We start from the raw sequence: 17,357 nt of genomic DNA, 5'->3' as shown, positions 1-17,357 counted from the left end.
TTGAGCGGTGCAGCAGTGTTACATAAATCTCTTAATAACTGCATGATGACTTTCACCAGGTCCACAAAGTGGTGACCATGATTATAAATATTGATGGCAAAAGTAACCCTCGTCAAATTTCTCATCAAAGTGCCTGTGTGCAGTCTGCAACATTTATGGGTGTCATTAATGTGAAGCATGGCACCGGGAGTACAAATGTGGTTATTTGAAGCATCACGGTTGTTGTAAGTCCATTTGTACGCCAAAAACACCAATTTATGCTCTTAAAAATTAAGGTTCTTATTCGCATCAATGATTCCATGAAGAACTTTCAACATCTATTCCACGAAGGTTCTTAATAGTGGCGGAAGGTTCTTTAGATGTTTAAAATGTTCTTCACACTAAGAAAATAAAAGGTTCTTTGGGGAACAAGAAATGGTTCTTCTATGGCTTCAAACCAGCTTTTGGAGTTTATAGTGGAAAAATGTTCTTTAGATGCTTAAAATGTTCTTCACACTAAGGGAAAAAAAGTTTATTTTAAAAAGGTTCTTTGTGGAACCAAGGGTGTCAAACTCAATTCCTGAAGGGCCACAGCCCTGCAGAGTTTAGCTCCAACCCTGATCCAGCTAATCACGTCCTTCAGGCTTATTTGAAAAATACATGGTTTGTGTGTTGAACTAAACTCTGCAGGGCTGTGGACCCCCAGGAACTGAGTTTGACACCCCTGCTCTACACTTTTAAAAAATAAAGGTCCCAAAACTGTTTTTTTCCCTTCCACAGAAGAACCATTTTTGGTTCCCCATAGAAGCTGTCAGTGAACAGTTCTTAAAAGAACCATTTTTTCTTAGTGTGAAGAACATTTTAAACATCTAAAAGGACCTTCTTTTACTATAAAGAACCATAAAGGTTCCATGGCTGTTAAAGGTTCCTCATGGAAGCATCAAGGCCAGTAAAGAAGCTTTATGTTTAAGAGTGACTTGAGAGAAAATCACTCGCACTACCTGGTAAAACTAGGCTCTGTTATGCCCCCTAGAGGAGGAGCTGCACTTGGTGTTACCCAGGGTGACTTGTGTTAGTCGCTGTGAGGTCACACATGCAACACTCTCATGGGATAAATGATTGTGATTTATCCAAACCTTTAACTGTTTCTTCTCTCCCAATGTTTGTCTTTTTCCACCTTTTTCTCTCATTCCTTCCATCTCCCCGGCTCTCTTTCTAGCGGCCCCCTCAGTGGGATGGTGCCCGGGGGCCAGAAAGGGGCCGCGGGGGGTGGATTGGGGGACGGAGGGGGGCCGTCGCACAGCGACAGCGTGAGGAACATGATGACGGGGGGCATTAAAGCCGGCAGGTGGCAGACGGTACAAAGCCGCCTGCATTCGGGAGACTTCAAGAACGGCAAGTGAGTCGAGCCCACAGGGGACAAGAAAGAGAGATGTGATGTGTGTGTGAGATGTTTAAGAAAGTTAAAAATGCCTTTGTGTGGGTCTGCGCTTTGCTGAGATTTCAGGCCGCCCTGCAGTCTAATAATAGCAGGATCCGTACGACTGACTCACACACACTTGGAAACACTCAGAAGCGGCAATAGCTCATTTCAGTCCATTATAAAACACAACAGCCACAGCAATGACTCAAAAGGCGGCATAACTGGTGATATCATGCACCTGATTCAGCCTGCAAATACGATATGCGAGGGATAATAGGGTTTTGTATCAGCCTGAGGAGGGTTATTTTGTGATAACGACCGGCTGACTGTACAATCTGGAGTATTATACAGCAAACAAATGGACAGGGAATATTGATTTTATTTAGTTTTAAGTCAACATATTCATATTTTCCACAAGAATATGAAACTGCTCAATTGTTTTCAACATAATAAATTAGTTGCAAATGGCATTCCATCTTGATTTCGTTATATTTTGGGAGAAGAAAGAATGTGCATTATGATACTTGAAGCTAACATCCATTATAAGTACAGTATATTTGTCTGCAGAAAGTCATATTTAACCAAAATCGAGAGTTAATCAGAATCAAGTATTCCAGTGAGCTGTAATAAACTGTAATCAGACGGGAAAAAATGATGTGTTGCAATGACAAATTTCCATAACTTGTCTGATGAGTTTCTGAACACCAGATTTTTCAGAGCTGTCAGCATATGGTTAAAGTTTCATAGAAGCCGTTTCGATAGCTGGAGATGTTAAACACAAATTTTCCATCTTAATCGCCGACTAGCACAAAATATTAATGCATTAAACGTCCTATAAATGTGCTTAATATTTCAGTGAATCCTAAATTTATATCTGTCAGCAGTGTGAAGCGAATCCTGGGAGAGGAGGAAATATCATTACATTGGTGAGAAACAGGTTTAGAGAACGCAGACAGATTGATTTCAGCAAAATGTGACAAAAGCTGTGGCCCTGTCCCGAATGATGCACTTCATGCTGACTTTTGCATGCGTCCATGAAGTCCACACCGTGGCAGCGTGTCCCATTTGTAGAGGTAGATTCAGGAGGGTTTTTATGAGCGTCTCTTATGGGGCATTTTCTCATTTAAGTGAGGACAGCAAAGGCTGAGGTCGGCATTTGAGACGTTGGCCTACATAAACAAGATCCCAAAAAACATGAATAAACATAAACTGACTCAAGGAAATAACAAGGAAAACTATGAATAGAGCGTTTTACAGTGTAACTAAAAACTACACTTTTAAAGTCAAAGTGAAATGCCTTTTTCAACCCATTTTACCTCTGAAATCTGGTCCATTTCTGTAAATAAATAAATAAATAAAATAAAAAATAAAATAAACCCACAATAAATAAATTCATTAAAAATCAATGTTTATATATTTAAAAAATATTGAATAAAAATATACAAAAATATATTGCTAACATTTAATTATGCCTTGCAGCATATTTCATCATATTTTGGGCCATTTTGGTATATTGTAATCTAAATACCTTTATATTGTCTATTTTTTTGCATTTATGAAAAATGTATTTTATGATTCGAAATGTATTTTCTTGGCCCTTTAATTACATTGTAATATATTTAGGCTTTTAATGGTTAAAAAAAAAAAAAATTATATATATATATATAAAATATTTGAAAAACATTTCTATAAGCAACACTCTTTACAACATATTTCACAATATATTTATTTGATCATTTATCCGCATGGGTTATTTTATCCATCATTGGATTTGTGAACTGGATTGCGAAAAGCAGCCACTAAATATTAAAATTTGTGTCATTTTAGAGGCAGATGTACTAAGTTGAGACCGTTTTGATTTCATGTTGATTATATTGAGACACACAAGACACATTGAGAATGAACAAATGAAAGGAAATGAACAAGACGAGATGTGAATAAGGTACCAAACCAAAACAAACCCAGAGCTTCTACAACGCTACTGTATGCGTGTGCCGCTTGTGTGTAGACGTTCACACAGTAAGTGTTGTGCACACATACACACAGGGGGCTCAATTTAAGTTTTCTTCACACCCTTTGCTAACACCTCCTCTCCTCCAGCACCTCACATATTCTCTCTTTGTCTCACATCTCTCTTCTCACACTCCATCCATACCACCGGTCCTCGTTCTTCTTTCCTTCTCTCTCTCTCAACACGCCCTCCGTTTTTCTCCATCAGTAATTGGATTCTATTTTAAGGCAGCTATATGTGTCTGTCTCTTGTGTTTGTGTCTCACACCCCGTTTTCGCGGTCTCTCTCTTCCTCTGTCTCTCTTTCTTGCCTACATCTTGTTCTCCACTATGCTTGTTTTGCCCCCTGGTGTTTGTCCTGCAACTACCTGATGCCCTTTACCAGCTTAACCAGTTGAGCCGGTGGCAGTCATGCCCTACGCCAGCTCATTAATGTCAACATGAAACTAAATTTGTCCCCGTTTACTTTATTAATACATGTTCCTGGTCCTACTGTGAAGGGTGAAAGTAAAAAAAACAAACAAAAAACAAAGTATTGCATTTAATAAAAGACACTGAATAAGAAGATAATATTAACTAATATAGATATTTAGATATTTAGTCATTGTTTTAGGCTACTTTTGCACATAATACAGCCTTTATAAAGTCTTGACAGAAGTTAAGTCATTTTATGTCAAGGATAGAGCAATAATATCAAATTGGGATCAGTTTGAAAAAGAATCTGGATAGTGAACTTGACCTTTACTCTGCATATTCAGGTCAAAAAGACCTGGAAATTGGAGTATGCTGCCTTCAGGCCCTGTCCAAATTATTTTATTTACAAGAAGAAGGGCCACATGAACGCAGTCGCCATTTTATTTTGACAGTACGTGCATTTACAGAAGAAAGTACTGTAATATAAGGTAACCTTAAAGGTTAGGTTTAGGGTGTAGGTTAGTTATTACCCAGTTATTGTAACTACTATTATAAGTACATAGTACTTACACACAGAACAGGACTGTAAAGAAAGTGCTACCAGTTCGTCCGACAACTACATTTCATGTAAAAAGCATCAATTACACACCTAATGTGCTCTTTATCATTATGCAAAACCATTAAAAACATCTCCTGTGAAGTGAAAAGTGAGAAATTCGTGAATGTTTTTGCAACCAAAATCACTTGTATTTGAAGGCAGCATTTCCTCATTAAATATCCTGTTTCACATAAAAGTATGTCACATTACAGAAGTAAAATGGGATGTGAATGCCTTTTCATGCTGAGTTTAATATCAGGATGGTTTTCCTCCACTGGAGCAAGTTTATGTTATGTCCCATAAACTTTTTATTACATTCAGCTCTAAATCACTCTCAAATGTGTTTAATGAATTCTTTAAAATGTTCACTAACAGGCACTGTTAAAACAAAATGTGCAAAAAAAAAAAAAAAAAAACTTGCACATTGCAGCTTGGCCCACCATGAGCAGCATTAGACACTCCTTTAAGGTTACTGCCCCAGTGACAAGCTGTTGTACCCTAAAGGTACAATTTGTGCACATTTTGTCTGAGAGTGTGGGATTGCTGAGATTGGGCAAGCTGAAATGGGATACAATAACCAGGAATCGTGTTTTCAGCTCAGGTGAAACTCATTGTGAAGTTTCCGAGGTGTATTTGACACAGTTTTGAGATCAGAGTGAAACAGGGCTAATGAGCGAAACAGAGGGATGTAATTGCAAAGGGAGGGGCGGAGAGGACAAAAGAATGACGGATGAGCCAGCGTAGTTGGTTGGCTGCTGAAGGGACACAGGGGGCCGTGGCGTTACTTAAAACGAGTGTCGCAAGAAACGACATGCAAAGTTAAGAGAAGAAAGGGAGGAGAGGGATGTGTGAAGATGGGAGGCTCGCAACAGACCAAAAAACAGTCTCCCGGAAGAACCGGTAGCGGCCGACTGACGCCACACACGCCGCGGCACACACATGCGCACGGTCGTTCAGGGCAGACGCGTCACACACCGCGATCCACTCAGACACGCACGGGAGCAGGCCGCAAGCAGGCCCCACACGCCTCCCAGACACATGCGCACGCTCACCGCTCGCCGTCGGCTCAGGGAAGTCACGCTCGGGCCGGGAACGGACATGCACACGCACACTTGCAGACTCATGCAGACCAGGGTGGCTGTGGTCTCTTCTGCTACCTGTGTTACGGTGGCTACTGCCTCTGTTTGACGCTTCTTTCCTTTTTTCTCCTTCTCCTCCTCTCCCCACCTACACCTCGCACTCCGCCTCCTCCTCCTTCTTCTGCTCCTCTACCCTCTTCTCCTTCTGACGACACCATCTTTTCGCTGTCCTTTTCCTCTCTGGCTGTTCCGTTCTGCCCCCATCCGTCCCTGAACCTCTCGTCCTCCTCTATGTCTCCGTTATCGCCTCTCCTGTCTTCTACCGACTCCCTGACTCTCCTTCACCTGGATTCCGAACTCTTTCCTTTCAACCTGTCGACTCCCCTTCCTCCGTGCCCATCTGCATCCCCTACTCCTCCTCCGACCCCTTCCAAATCCTCCTCGGATCCTTCTCCTCGTCCCCGCCCTTTTATTCTTGTCCCACCTTCTCTCCTCCTTCTTCCTCGTCCCTCCCTCTGTCGCTCCCGCCCTTCTTCTCGCTCCTTGCCCTCTCTTCTGCTGTGCCCACACAGTTTGTCTGACCACGCCCTCTCCTCGGTTGAGACCTTGGACGACATCCCGTCGATGGGGGCGACGCCTCGGCCCCGCACGTTGCTGCGTCAGCAGAGCCTCCAGCAACCCTTGATACAGGCTCCAGCCCCAAATTTGGCCAGCAGGCCGCCTATCTCCCAGAGTCTGGGTCAGCTGCACTCCCAGCCAGGCAGCGGAGGTGGAGGCGCGGGGCCTGGGGGAGGGGGCGGGGCCAACTCAAGGAGCTCCAGGGGCGGAGCTTCACGCTATAGGCCAGAAGGTGCCGGGGGGCGGGCCTCTCGCGGGAACCCTGGCAGTGTGGATCACATGATGGGTCAGATAAAGAAACGAGGCCTGGACGTTAAATCCTTCCTGTAAGTCACTTCCTGTGTGGGTCTGTCCTGTGCATGCTTTTTTGTCCTGTATTTACATGTCCTGACTTTATCAGTCTTGTCTAAGTAATTTACCAGTTGTTAAGGACAGTGGTTCCCAACCCTGTCCTGGAGCCCCCCAACACTGCACATTTTGCATCTCTACTCTGGCACACCCAGTCTCTACTAATAAGCTGATGATCTGAAACGGGTGTTTGATTTAAGAGACATGGAAAACATGCAGTATTGGTGGTGGTGGTGGGGGGTATGGTTTAGGAATAATTGGCCATTTTCACCCAAAAATGAAAATTCTGACATTGACTAATCTTCAAATTGTTCCAAACCCATACAACTTTCTTTCTTTTGGGTGAACTTAAAGGTACAAGTTTTGCACATTTTTATGAGAGCTTGTGCATTATTTGAGAAATATCTCAGACTACATCAGTTCCCTTTCTCTGGGATGCTTCATAAATACTAGCCCTGCTTTAGTACCGGAAATAGAGCTATTAAAACAGCGTAAATCTCCCAGAGTTCAGCTGAAAATGATCTGCGTGCCTCTTCTTGTTTGTCCTCACCTCGGTCTCTCTTCCTCTACATCGGTCTGTCTCCAGACCCTGTCAGACAGTAGTTCATTCTGTCACACTATATTTCAGCCCCGCAGCAGAATATCACTCCCCTCCCTCAGCGCTCTGCACTGATGTGCTGTTTTGAGACATTCTGTTTTATATGGCTGAATATTGCCTTGTGTGTGGCCTGCCTCAGCTGGTTTAAATATGTCACATTTTAGGACCTCAGGGGACATGGTACCAGGACTAATATTTTGTGTGTGTGTCAGCACATGCGTTTGTGTATGGGCATGCGTTTGCCTGCGTATGAGTGTGTTCATGAATGTTTAATGCGCTTCTTCTGTGTTTAAAGGGACAGTTCAATTCAAAATGTTATTTTTATCATCATGCATGTAATTCTACAACAGTTTGTCTTTCTTTCTAAACACCATAAAAGTAATCCATACAACTTGTGCACTATATTCAAAGTCTTCTGAAGTCATATTTATACTTGCATGCAAGTCCAATTTACTGATATTTACTGAATTTACGCGATAGTTCTCAAATGTTGCGTTTTTAAATTAAGCTGTTGCACTTTCAGTTGCAAAACATGAATTACATCCCAAGGTTTAAAATGCACATATGCAAATTAGATTTTTTTACAGATTTTACATAAGCTATTTTTTCAGATTTCGTGTAATTTTCATGGAAGAAAAGTCATATGGGTTTTGGAATGGCATGAGTGTGAGTAAATGGCAAAATATTCATTTTTTTGGTCAGCCATCCTTTTAATATCCCTTCGTTGCACTTACGTTCGGTCTTTTGTTTTCAAACAGGGTTGTTTATTCGAAGTCTAAAACATAATGCCCTAGAATAGCCGTGACTTATTGAGTAAACAGGACTGCAAACTATCAACCGACCACAGCACATAACAACGGCTTGACAGGGGCTACAGGTCTTCAATAGACGCTCTGGTTGGGTTTATATAACGGCGTTTAACTCCGTCTCTGTAAATCTTTCCGCCTGCCACTGCATGACCTGCGGAGGAAGGGAGGGCAGGTCTCAGCTCAAATGACAAACAATTAACGCGACTGAACATCATCTAATTTCCCAAGATTATCCACACGTGAACACACAGCAAATCGCCGTGATTGATGGATTTCATGGTTCTCAAGTGATGTAACATGCTTGAATTTGTAAGCCTGCTTCAGTTGTGCGTATGCAACGTTTGGCTCTGTTGTGACGCATTTAATTGAATTATAATAGATGCTTTCCTGAACGGGGTCGGAGCGAGAGAAGGCCTGTAATTTTCACATTTAAACACAGCGATTCAGTGATGAATAGCTAGGTGTCTTCATGCGCTGCTAGGTCAACAGCTTTTTATGACAGGTTTGAAAAAGACTTTCTAGTGAAAGGCTGCTGGATATTTTCTACAAATGCCATTATGGCAGTTCAACCTGTGCCACATGATATTTAAACTCTCATTTTTCAGATGCACTTCTTGTGCTTGATGTGTATTCTTCATCCTTCTCTTTATCATCGTCTCGTTTTTCCAGTTCCGTCCAGTTATTGAAGGAGTAGTTAGTGTTATTTTAGTATTATTTATATGTTGTTATAGTATTTACTCATGTTTTAATTAGCTTTTATTTTTATATTTTCAGTTTTCATTTTAGTTATGTTTTATTAATTTTATGTGCTTTTGTCATTGTTTAAGTTTTAGTTTTTTTAGTATTTCTATTAAGCTTATTTTAGAAATTTTTGTACTTCAGCTTATTTCAGTTATTTGCAAGAAGTTTTTCATCTAATATTTATGTTATTTTATTTCTGTTTTAATCCAATTACAGTCATCATTTACTCACGGTCATGTTGTTCCAAACCTGTATGATGTTGATGCTGATCTTTGGACAAAATTAACAAAGTACTATAATAGAAGTCAAAGTAGGCTACTTCATATAAGTTCAGAAGACTTATAATATAGCACACAAGTTGTATGGACAATTTTAAATGTGCTTGCCTTTGAAGATACAATAATTTATATAATAACAAATTGGGGAAACATTTTTCTAAAAAGGTATATTTTTTTGGTGAACTATTCCATTAAATGTGTATGTTTGGATATACATTTGTTTCCACAGTTTGTTGTATGTGTGTTTGATTGCGTTTATACACAGTCAGGTGTTGAGGTTAAAGTCTTCGCTACAGATTCACATTAACCCTGAAGCATTGATTTTCTGTCCTCCGAATCATTACTCTCAAAATGGATTGTTACTCCAAGCCAGAGGAAGAAAAGAGAAAGAAATTGGGGAAATAGAGTTTGAGACAAGGTTTAGAAAGGCAAACTACTTTACTACTATTATTATTGCTGCAGTTTGCAGTAGTATGCTTTTTCTGTATGCATTTAATGTCGGATGACCTACAACATTTGTCTTTTCATTTCTGGTATGGATAACTGGAACATTTCTATATGCAGTATGTGCGTTGTTAAATGTTTCAAACTGTAGTACGCTACAGGTACACTGTCATCACATGAAATGACTATGTTGCATGTTTAATTTAGCATCTGGTTAATTTGGCCAGATTATTTCACTATTTTACCAGTCTAGTGCCAGATTTTGGTGGTTTGATCAAATAACAGTGTTAACTGCAGGCCCTTAAAGTCTAAATTCACCCTTTCACAAATTAAGCCCTTAGAAAGGTCTTAAATCAAAGTCTTAAATTCATTCAAGTCATAGTATTAACAGTTGCATGCATTGCTAAAAATGAAATCTTCCTCAGTATTTATGTCTTTGTTTTCCAGTGAGAATATATAAACATCCTTAAATTAAGATGCAGTTACTTAAAAAGCAAAATGAAGATTTGAAGTCTGGTTTTCTGATAATTTGAACAAAATTAAGCAAGATTATGCATAAAACAATAACTAATATCTGTCAATACGGTATTTTTTTTTTTGGTCAAATGAATTAAAATGTAATGGAGATATGTTGGAAGTTGTATTTTCAGATCAAGTTGATAATAGACATTTATTATTTAGAGACTATATTGCGTTCTCTTCAATGTATTCCTTATATTTTCTTTACTTGGTCTTATCAAGGTCTTAAAAAAGTATTTTTCCCTGCAGAAACCCTACAATAATGACCTAGAGAAAGATGAAATAAGGACCGATGATATTGTTTTGGATTCAAAATATAAAGTTAAATGCATTGTGGAATACAGTAGTCCTTGAGGTTTGCATACTGTGTATTTTAGCAAAAGCAGTAAATAATTTCATGCATACAGAGAATTCACAATCTGTGAACAATATGCATACTGCAAAAATAGTATGGAAGTATGCCATTTCCAAAACATCCTTGTTCCGCTTATGCTGGGAGGACTAAATATTTCATCTCCGCTGGTTAAAGGGGGGGATGTCATTGACACACATACATGGCCTTGGGTCTGACATAGAGACAGAGAAAAGCAGAACAAGAAAGGGAAGACGAAGAAAGAAAGAGAGGAAGGAGGATGTGGGGTGTAATTGAGGGTTGTTGGTGTGTTATCAGTGGTCAGCGACAGTCCTGTGTACATCCCCGAACATTCACCCGTCCGGCTCTCACCGGAAAAGTGCCTCTTTTTATTGCTTTGACAATAATGATTCCTGTCTGTTGTGCACATGAGTGTGTGTCGTACGTGTGCGAGTGTGTAGTCACACCAGCCAGGAGCTATTTTTTGCAGCCATTAAACTCTGAAAGGTAAAAATAGCCAGAGTGTGCCAAAATGGAGGGAAGCCCAGGAGAATATGAAGGAACGGATGGATTTACAGCAGCAGAGAGAAGAAAAATGGAAGATGGGAAAGTGGAGGGGGAGGGATGAAGAGTATTAAAACCACTTAGATGGGAGGAGAAGGAAAGGAAGTGAAGAACAAGAGATCATAATAACATGACGAGGACGTAAAGGAATTGCTCAGCTGAAAATGAAAATACTGGTATTGTTCACTCACCCTCATGTCATTCCAAACCTGTATGCTGTTCATTTTTTGTGGAAAATAAAGGGAAATTTTGAAGAATGTATACCGTGGGGATGGAAAAAATATAAATCTTGCCTGAACATATTTTCATGAATAAAATATTTAATTAAAAATAAAATGCTAAAAAAAAAAAATTGTTGTTTTAAATTTAGGCATCACAGCAACATAATATGAATCATATGAAAAATAGTATAATATAGAGTAGTATAACAAAAAAATATATATATAATAATAATAATATTATTATATATTCATTTTGACATTTGCTAAAGATAAAAAAATTTATTAAAATCTAATTAACTTAGAATTGAAGACAAAATAATATAGAATATTCTTTCTAATATAATATAATATAATAAGTTAATTGAATATATATGTCTTTTAAATTGTATGTGTGTGTATAAACAATATAAAAAATATTAAATATTGGTTTGTAACAATGTGGTTGGTAAGCCCAGGAATGTGAACTGTTCCTTTAAGATCAAATGGCGGCTTTCAAAAGCTGTTTAAGAGGAGTTTAATAGCAGGATATTAGAGAGAGGTTGAGGCTCAGGGATGAGGGGGAGAGAGAGGAGAGAGAAAAAAGAAGAATGTAAGAAAGAGAAGAGAAGAGGAGATAGAGGGTGAGCAGTGACCCAGAAAGCAGCAGCTCAGTGCTGACACCTCACACACACACACGGCACTCTCAAATAGAAACAATTAGTCCAGATCTCTCTAACGGCCCTCAATTAAGGCTGAAGAGAGGGAGAGAGGGGTGAAAACACCAGTAAAATAGGGAGAGAGTGAGACCGGTGCAGAGAGAAGATCCAGACAATGTGTTGAGTGAAGAGGACAGTAAATCAATGTGTGTGTGCCAGAGAATGTGAGTTTGAGTGTTTACAGGCCTGTTCACACTGAGAGCTGCTCTAAACGCGGCAGGAATGACTGGAGAACTATTCACACACAGCGCGACATAAAATGTTGTCTGATTTGAATTTGCATACCTAAACATTAGCAAAACGCATGATTGTGCTTTAAAGCAAATTACAACCTAACATTAAATGTACAAACAAATCTGACATGAAATATTGTTTTTGTTTAAATGCAAAACTGCAGTACCAATTTACCTTGGTTTAACAAAATACAACCCATCTGACAAAGATTTTACTTGTTTTAGCAGAACATTGGATTTGTCTGACAATAACTTTCTCTTGTAACGTAAAACACAACTTACAATCTCACATTTTAGCATAAAAAAGACCTGTTATAGTTCTTTCCTGGTGCTAACAGGCCTTAATTGTTGAGATCAATGGGTCTCATTGGATCAACGGGTGCGTTTACATGACACGGTTTTCAACTAAAAATGTAACTTTTTATGCATTTTGGCCATTCATTTACACGACGGCGGCATTTTGGTGGCTTGAAAACGATACGGTTATCATCTCAGTGTAAAATGTGAATTTGTGAAAATTTGTTCCGTTTCTTTAGTGCCGTTTTCTACTGTGAAACAAAGGCCCGTGCCAGTGCTGCCACCTTGTGGAACAACTGATTAGTGCAAAACCTAATCAATGCGCATGTGCGACCTCTGCGTACAAAGTACAAAAATTGAATGGAGCGCTTACAGTACGTGTGTACTATTCTGGTGTACCCTCGCATACACATAAAAACCGAAGTATACTTTGGCCTTAAGTGTGACAATCGTGTGTGAAATCTGCATATTCACGAATAAATCTAATTTTATACAAAAAAAAAACAAAACAAAAAAAACGCAGTTATAACGATGATAACACAGATGGCCGATATAATTGGAATTACTTTCAGAATTATTTTTTTCCAGCTTATGAATGGTAAATACATTGACAACCAATCAAAATCCACCTGACAGCGACAGACAACAAAACTGCAGCATGCTTATGATAAACTGAACATTATTAGTGTAGACGCCATTATACAGTATTTATCATTGTACTTATCCTTATAGGTATCATTCTTAGTGTGAACAGGCCTTAAAGGGATAGTTCACCCAAAAATGCTAATTTTGTCATCATACCATAATAATCAATGAATATTCGAAGATGCCAAAATCCTGCTCAGCCGATGGTCTGCGAACCCTTGAGTACCATGGCCAAGAGAGCTCAACACGTTGCAACTTAGACAACATGTGCAAATGGAAAAAACACCAGCAAATTAAGAAAACATCTTCGTCAGTTTGACAGTGAACCAAATACAGAAACACGCTGCAAACACTATTTAAATCCTGTGCAGGATTGTGGCATCTTCGAATATTCATTGACTATTATGGTGAATGACGCCAAATTGACTGTTGATGGCAGACTCGTCTACGTGCTTGGAGCAGTCAAATGAGGCATCTACCTATACATATGGTTCCAAACCTGTAGGACTTTCTTCTGTTGAACGCAAAAGATGTAATTTTGAATAATTACCGGTAGCCACTGACCTTCATAGTAGGGAAAAAAAATACTATGGAAGTCAATGGGGACCAACCTGAAACAACCTGGCGGTGAGTAAATGATGAATTTTTATTTTTGGGTGAACTATCCCTTTAAGAAAAGCTGCGTTACATCTCGAGCTGCAAGGTTTCTTCATATAACAACACAGATAATGTATGTATATGTACAACTGGGTAATGAGAAGTCTGTGATTTGGGCCTGTATACAAGGTGTTTATTTGAACTAGTTTTGAGGGTGGCACACATGGCATTCCTGGAGGACCTTGGGTCTTTAGAGAGCTTTAACATGAGAAAAGTGCATATTTGTAAATCAGCTGCTGTAAAACAGAACATGTGCAGTGCGGTCTGAGGAACGGGGCTGATATCCCAAACTCAACACTAATAATATCTGCTGCCTACTAACGGTTTCTCCTTGTGTTTCCTCTCGCTCTCAACTCTTACTTTCTGCACTTTACTGCTCTCTCTTTGTGTGTCATTTTCTTGGTGAAGGGAAGGAAAAATGGTGGTTCTCTCTCTCGCGATCGGATTGGCCGAGCAGGACGACTTTGCCAATCTGCCAGACCTACAGGAAGTACCGCCCAGTCAAGAAACTCCCCCTGATAAGAGGTATCTGTCAGAGTGTGTGCATGTGTGTGTGCGTTGAGAGATGCATTATATATTTGACCAACCCACTGCAAGCGGTTGAGCACCCGCCAGAGAGCACGGCATTGTGGGTAATACCCATCATAGCGTGGATTTGCCACAGGCTGAGGGGCAGCAGTTACAGACACAGCGGTGCGTTGCATTCTCGCATGCTCTCTCTTTCAAGTCGTAATGAGAGCCAGTAGTTTCTCTCAAGCTCTGTTCCAAAACACTAGTGAGCCGTCATGCTATCCACTGCCAACATGGGCAGCCAAACCTCATAAGTGAGTTATTTGTAGTGCACTTCATAGGCAGCAGCTCTGCATGGCAGGTGAACCTCACAAAAGAGCTATACTCATGAGAACCGACTCTTAATTGACTGCGGTAAAGTTTAACATTAGCATAATGGTAATCTAATGATGTGATACTCTAATAAACATTGGAAATACAAAGCGTGCACAAGTTTTGGGTAAAATAGATTTTAGTATTGCTGTAGTAACTTAATACAAAATAATACTAGAAAATGGCGCACAAGAAGTTAACAAATAGTTTGATGTTAGCATGTTGCTAAATATCGGTGATGAGAACTACAAGAGAAACAATGTTTTCAATTGATTATTATAGTAGGATATTAGCATATTCTAATAAGCCTTAAAAGTATGTTGCACATACAAATTACGAATAAAAGTCAATTTTTAATTTGACTGAACTATTTTGATTCTTTTATTATTTTCTTTGATGAAAGCATGCTACTATAAGCTAACAGCACAATACTCAGCATAAAATTACATAGTACAGACACGTTCGGAGTAAAATTTTTAACTACTTGCATTTCAATGATTAGCAAACTACAGAAAAAAAATGGCACTTTCATTTGATTTTATCATAGCAAGGTTAGCATGTTGTCATGTTTACATTGCGATACTCTAATAAGCCTTAAAAGCATGTTATACATACCAAAAAAAACTCAGTAAAATAGTGAATCTTTTAGTTAGATTGAACTATTTCATCAATTATTTCCAGTATCGAAACTATTTACAAGAATACTAAAATTGATTCTGTAAGAGTTTGATGATAAAATGCTACTAGGCTAACAATGCGATACTCAAATTAGCATCAAATACATAGTACAGATAAGTTTTGAATAAAAGTGTATTTTTAGTTATTTATATTCCAATAGTTTGATGGTAGCATGTGACTAAATAGCAATACTCACGAGAACTACAGGAGAAGCAGCACTTTCAATTGATTGAATTGAAACATGACATTAGCGTGTTGTTGTGTTTACATTACTATACTCTAAGCCTGAAAATAGGTTTCTCATACAAATGAGTAAAAAAGTTCAATCTAACTAAAAAGATTGACTATTCAATCAATTATTTTCAGTATCGACGCAAAAACAAAAAACCCCGCTAAATCTGATTCTGGAAGTGTTAATGATAGCATGCTGCTAAGCTAAGAACACAATACTCAAATTAACAAAAATACATATACGGACAAGTTCTGATAAAATAGCGCATTTTTAACTATTTATATTCCAATAGTTTGATGTTAGCATGTGACTAAGTAGTAATACTCACAAGAACTACAGGACAAATGGTACTTTCAGTTGATTTTATTATAGCATGATGTTAGCATTTTGTCGTTTTATTGCAATACTCTAATACGCCTTAAAAATATGTTGCACATACAAATGAGTAAAATAGTCTGTTTTTATTTCAGTTAATCTTTTTTAATGATACTTTTAGTACCGATGCAAAACGCTCAGTTTACTACAACAAAGTATGATGATTACATGCTAACGGAATAATACTCAAATTAGCATAACGATACATAGTACAGATTGATTTTGTGTACGTTATTGTTTTTACTGTTTATATTCAATATTTTCAATACGTAATTACGTATAGTTGCCATCCACCATCTTAAAGTATTCACTTAGCTTGTCACACTGTTTTCTTCGTGAAGGATGCAATGCTGCCTTAGATTTGTGTCTAAACGAGGTTTCTTGCGGCTGTGTTATTTTCCACCTACATTGTGGAACAGGGAATGCGCCAGATGAATGCTGTCTAAGTAGGCGTCTCGCTAGGTTTTGGAAGAGCGCTTCAGAATGGCTGATACTAAGTAAACGAACAAGCTGTACGTTCGGCTGTATGTCGCTAATAAGTGCTGAGCTCATTAATCATGCTAATGAGCCTCACCTGAGGCTAACGGCTGTTTGAACGCCATTGGTGGCTGTGTGGGCCAGAGCTCAGCCAATGAGCTGTGAGATACAGTGACTTCCTTCACGCTGAGATGTGAACTGTTGTGATCTTGACTGCACGTCTTGTGCGTGCCTTGTTTATTTCTGTTTTTGGCATTTTTATCCCTATTTGTTCTTCTTTCATCCTCTGACTTTAGCGTCAGATCCTTTTATCTCTGCTCTCCTTGAGCATATCTCCCAAGTTCACTGTTTTTCTCTTGTCTTTTATGCTTTATGCTGTATATTTGTGTTCTCTCGCTAGGCGTCTCATTAGTTTTGCTTTTCCCGCTCTGATGTATGTTTCTGAATGGAAACTACTGTGCAGTATGCAGCCTAAATTGCTGCATTGTCACATGACCTCATTGAATTCAATAAATTATTATTTACATAAATAGATACAGTATATACGCAAATTGTTTTAATTTTTTTTACTTTAAATTTACTTCTAATTATAAATAAAAAATTTTTTTAAAGTTAACAAAATAAGCATATTTACATTTAATATTTTGATAGGTATGTGCAAACAGATATGTATTAAAAACCAAGAGAAGAATATATATATATATACATATATATATATATATATATATATATATATTTAAAATACAGTTATATAAAATAAAATATAAAAATATAATATATTTATAATTGTATTTAAAAATATAAATATAAATTAACAAACATTAAATATATTAACATTAAACATACATTTAATATAGTATAAGTACATATTTCAATATATTATAATAATAAGTATATATGTAAATATTTCATTTTTGTTATATATAATCTTTATTTCTATATATTATAATTAATATAATTAATAATATTTTATATTATTATTTTGTCCCAAATTATAATTATAAATAAGTTAAAAATCAGAATTTGTCAATTGAAGAAATTTTTAAGCGACATTAACCTGTGATTCTCTTTTTGATTCATTTTTGATCAGCATTTGGAAATGTAAAGCATTTTTTTTTTTGCACAAAAATAAACATATTTACATGTATTATATTAAATATTTTATTAATATTTAAAAAAATAAGTATGTGC

General features: G+C 38.0%; 1 protein-coding gene across 4 annotated transcripts in view; it reads left to right on the top strand.

The window, feature by feature from the left end:
• syt7a (synaptotagmin VIIa) overlaps positions 1-17,357 on the top strand; it is a 147,938-nt gene that overhangs the window by 90,124 nt on the left and 40,457 nt on the right. For 3 of the 4 annotated variants that reach the window (XM_058766604.1, XM_058766603.1, XM_058766605.1), the window contains 3 exons: positions 1,199-1,378; positions 6,076-6,447; positions 13,931-14,047. In XM_058766604.1, coding sequence (XP_058622587.1) covers positions 1,199-1,378; positions 6,076-6,447; positions 13,931-14,047 — 669 coding nt within the window. Of the gene's footprint in view, positions 1-1,198; positions 1,379-3,175; positions 6,448-13,930; positions 14,048-17,357 lie in introns of those variants that run through there. The other variant, XM_058766602.1, reaches the window with a different exon arrangement.

The sequence above is a fragment of the Onychostoma macrolepis genome, chromosome 25 (assembly GCF_012432095.1).
Source record: "Onychostoma macrolepis isolate SWU-2019 chromosome 25, ASM1243209v1, whole genome shotgun sequence".
Lineage (NCBI taxonomy): Eukaryota > Metazoa > Chordata > Actinopteri > Cypriniformes > Cyprinidae > Onychostoma > Onychostoma macrolepis.
The sequence above is the reverse complement of the archived record's forward strand: the minus strand, read 5'-3'. Positions and strand labels throughout refer to the sequence as shown.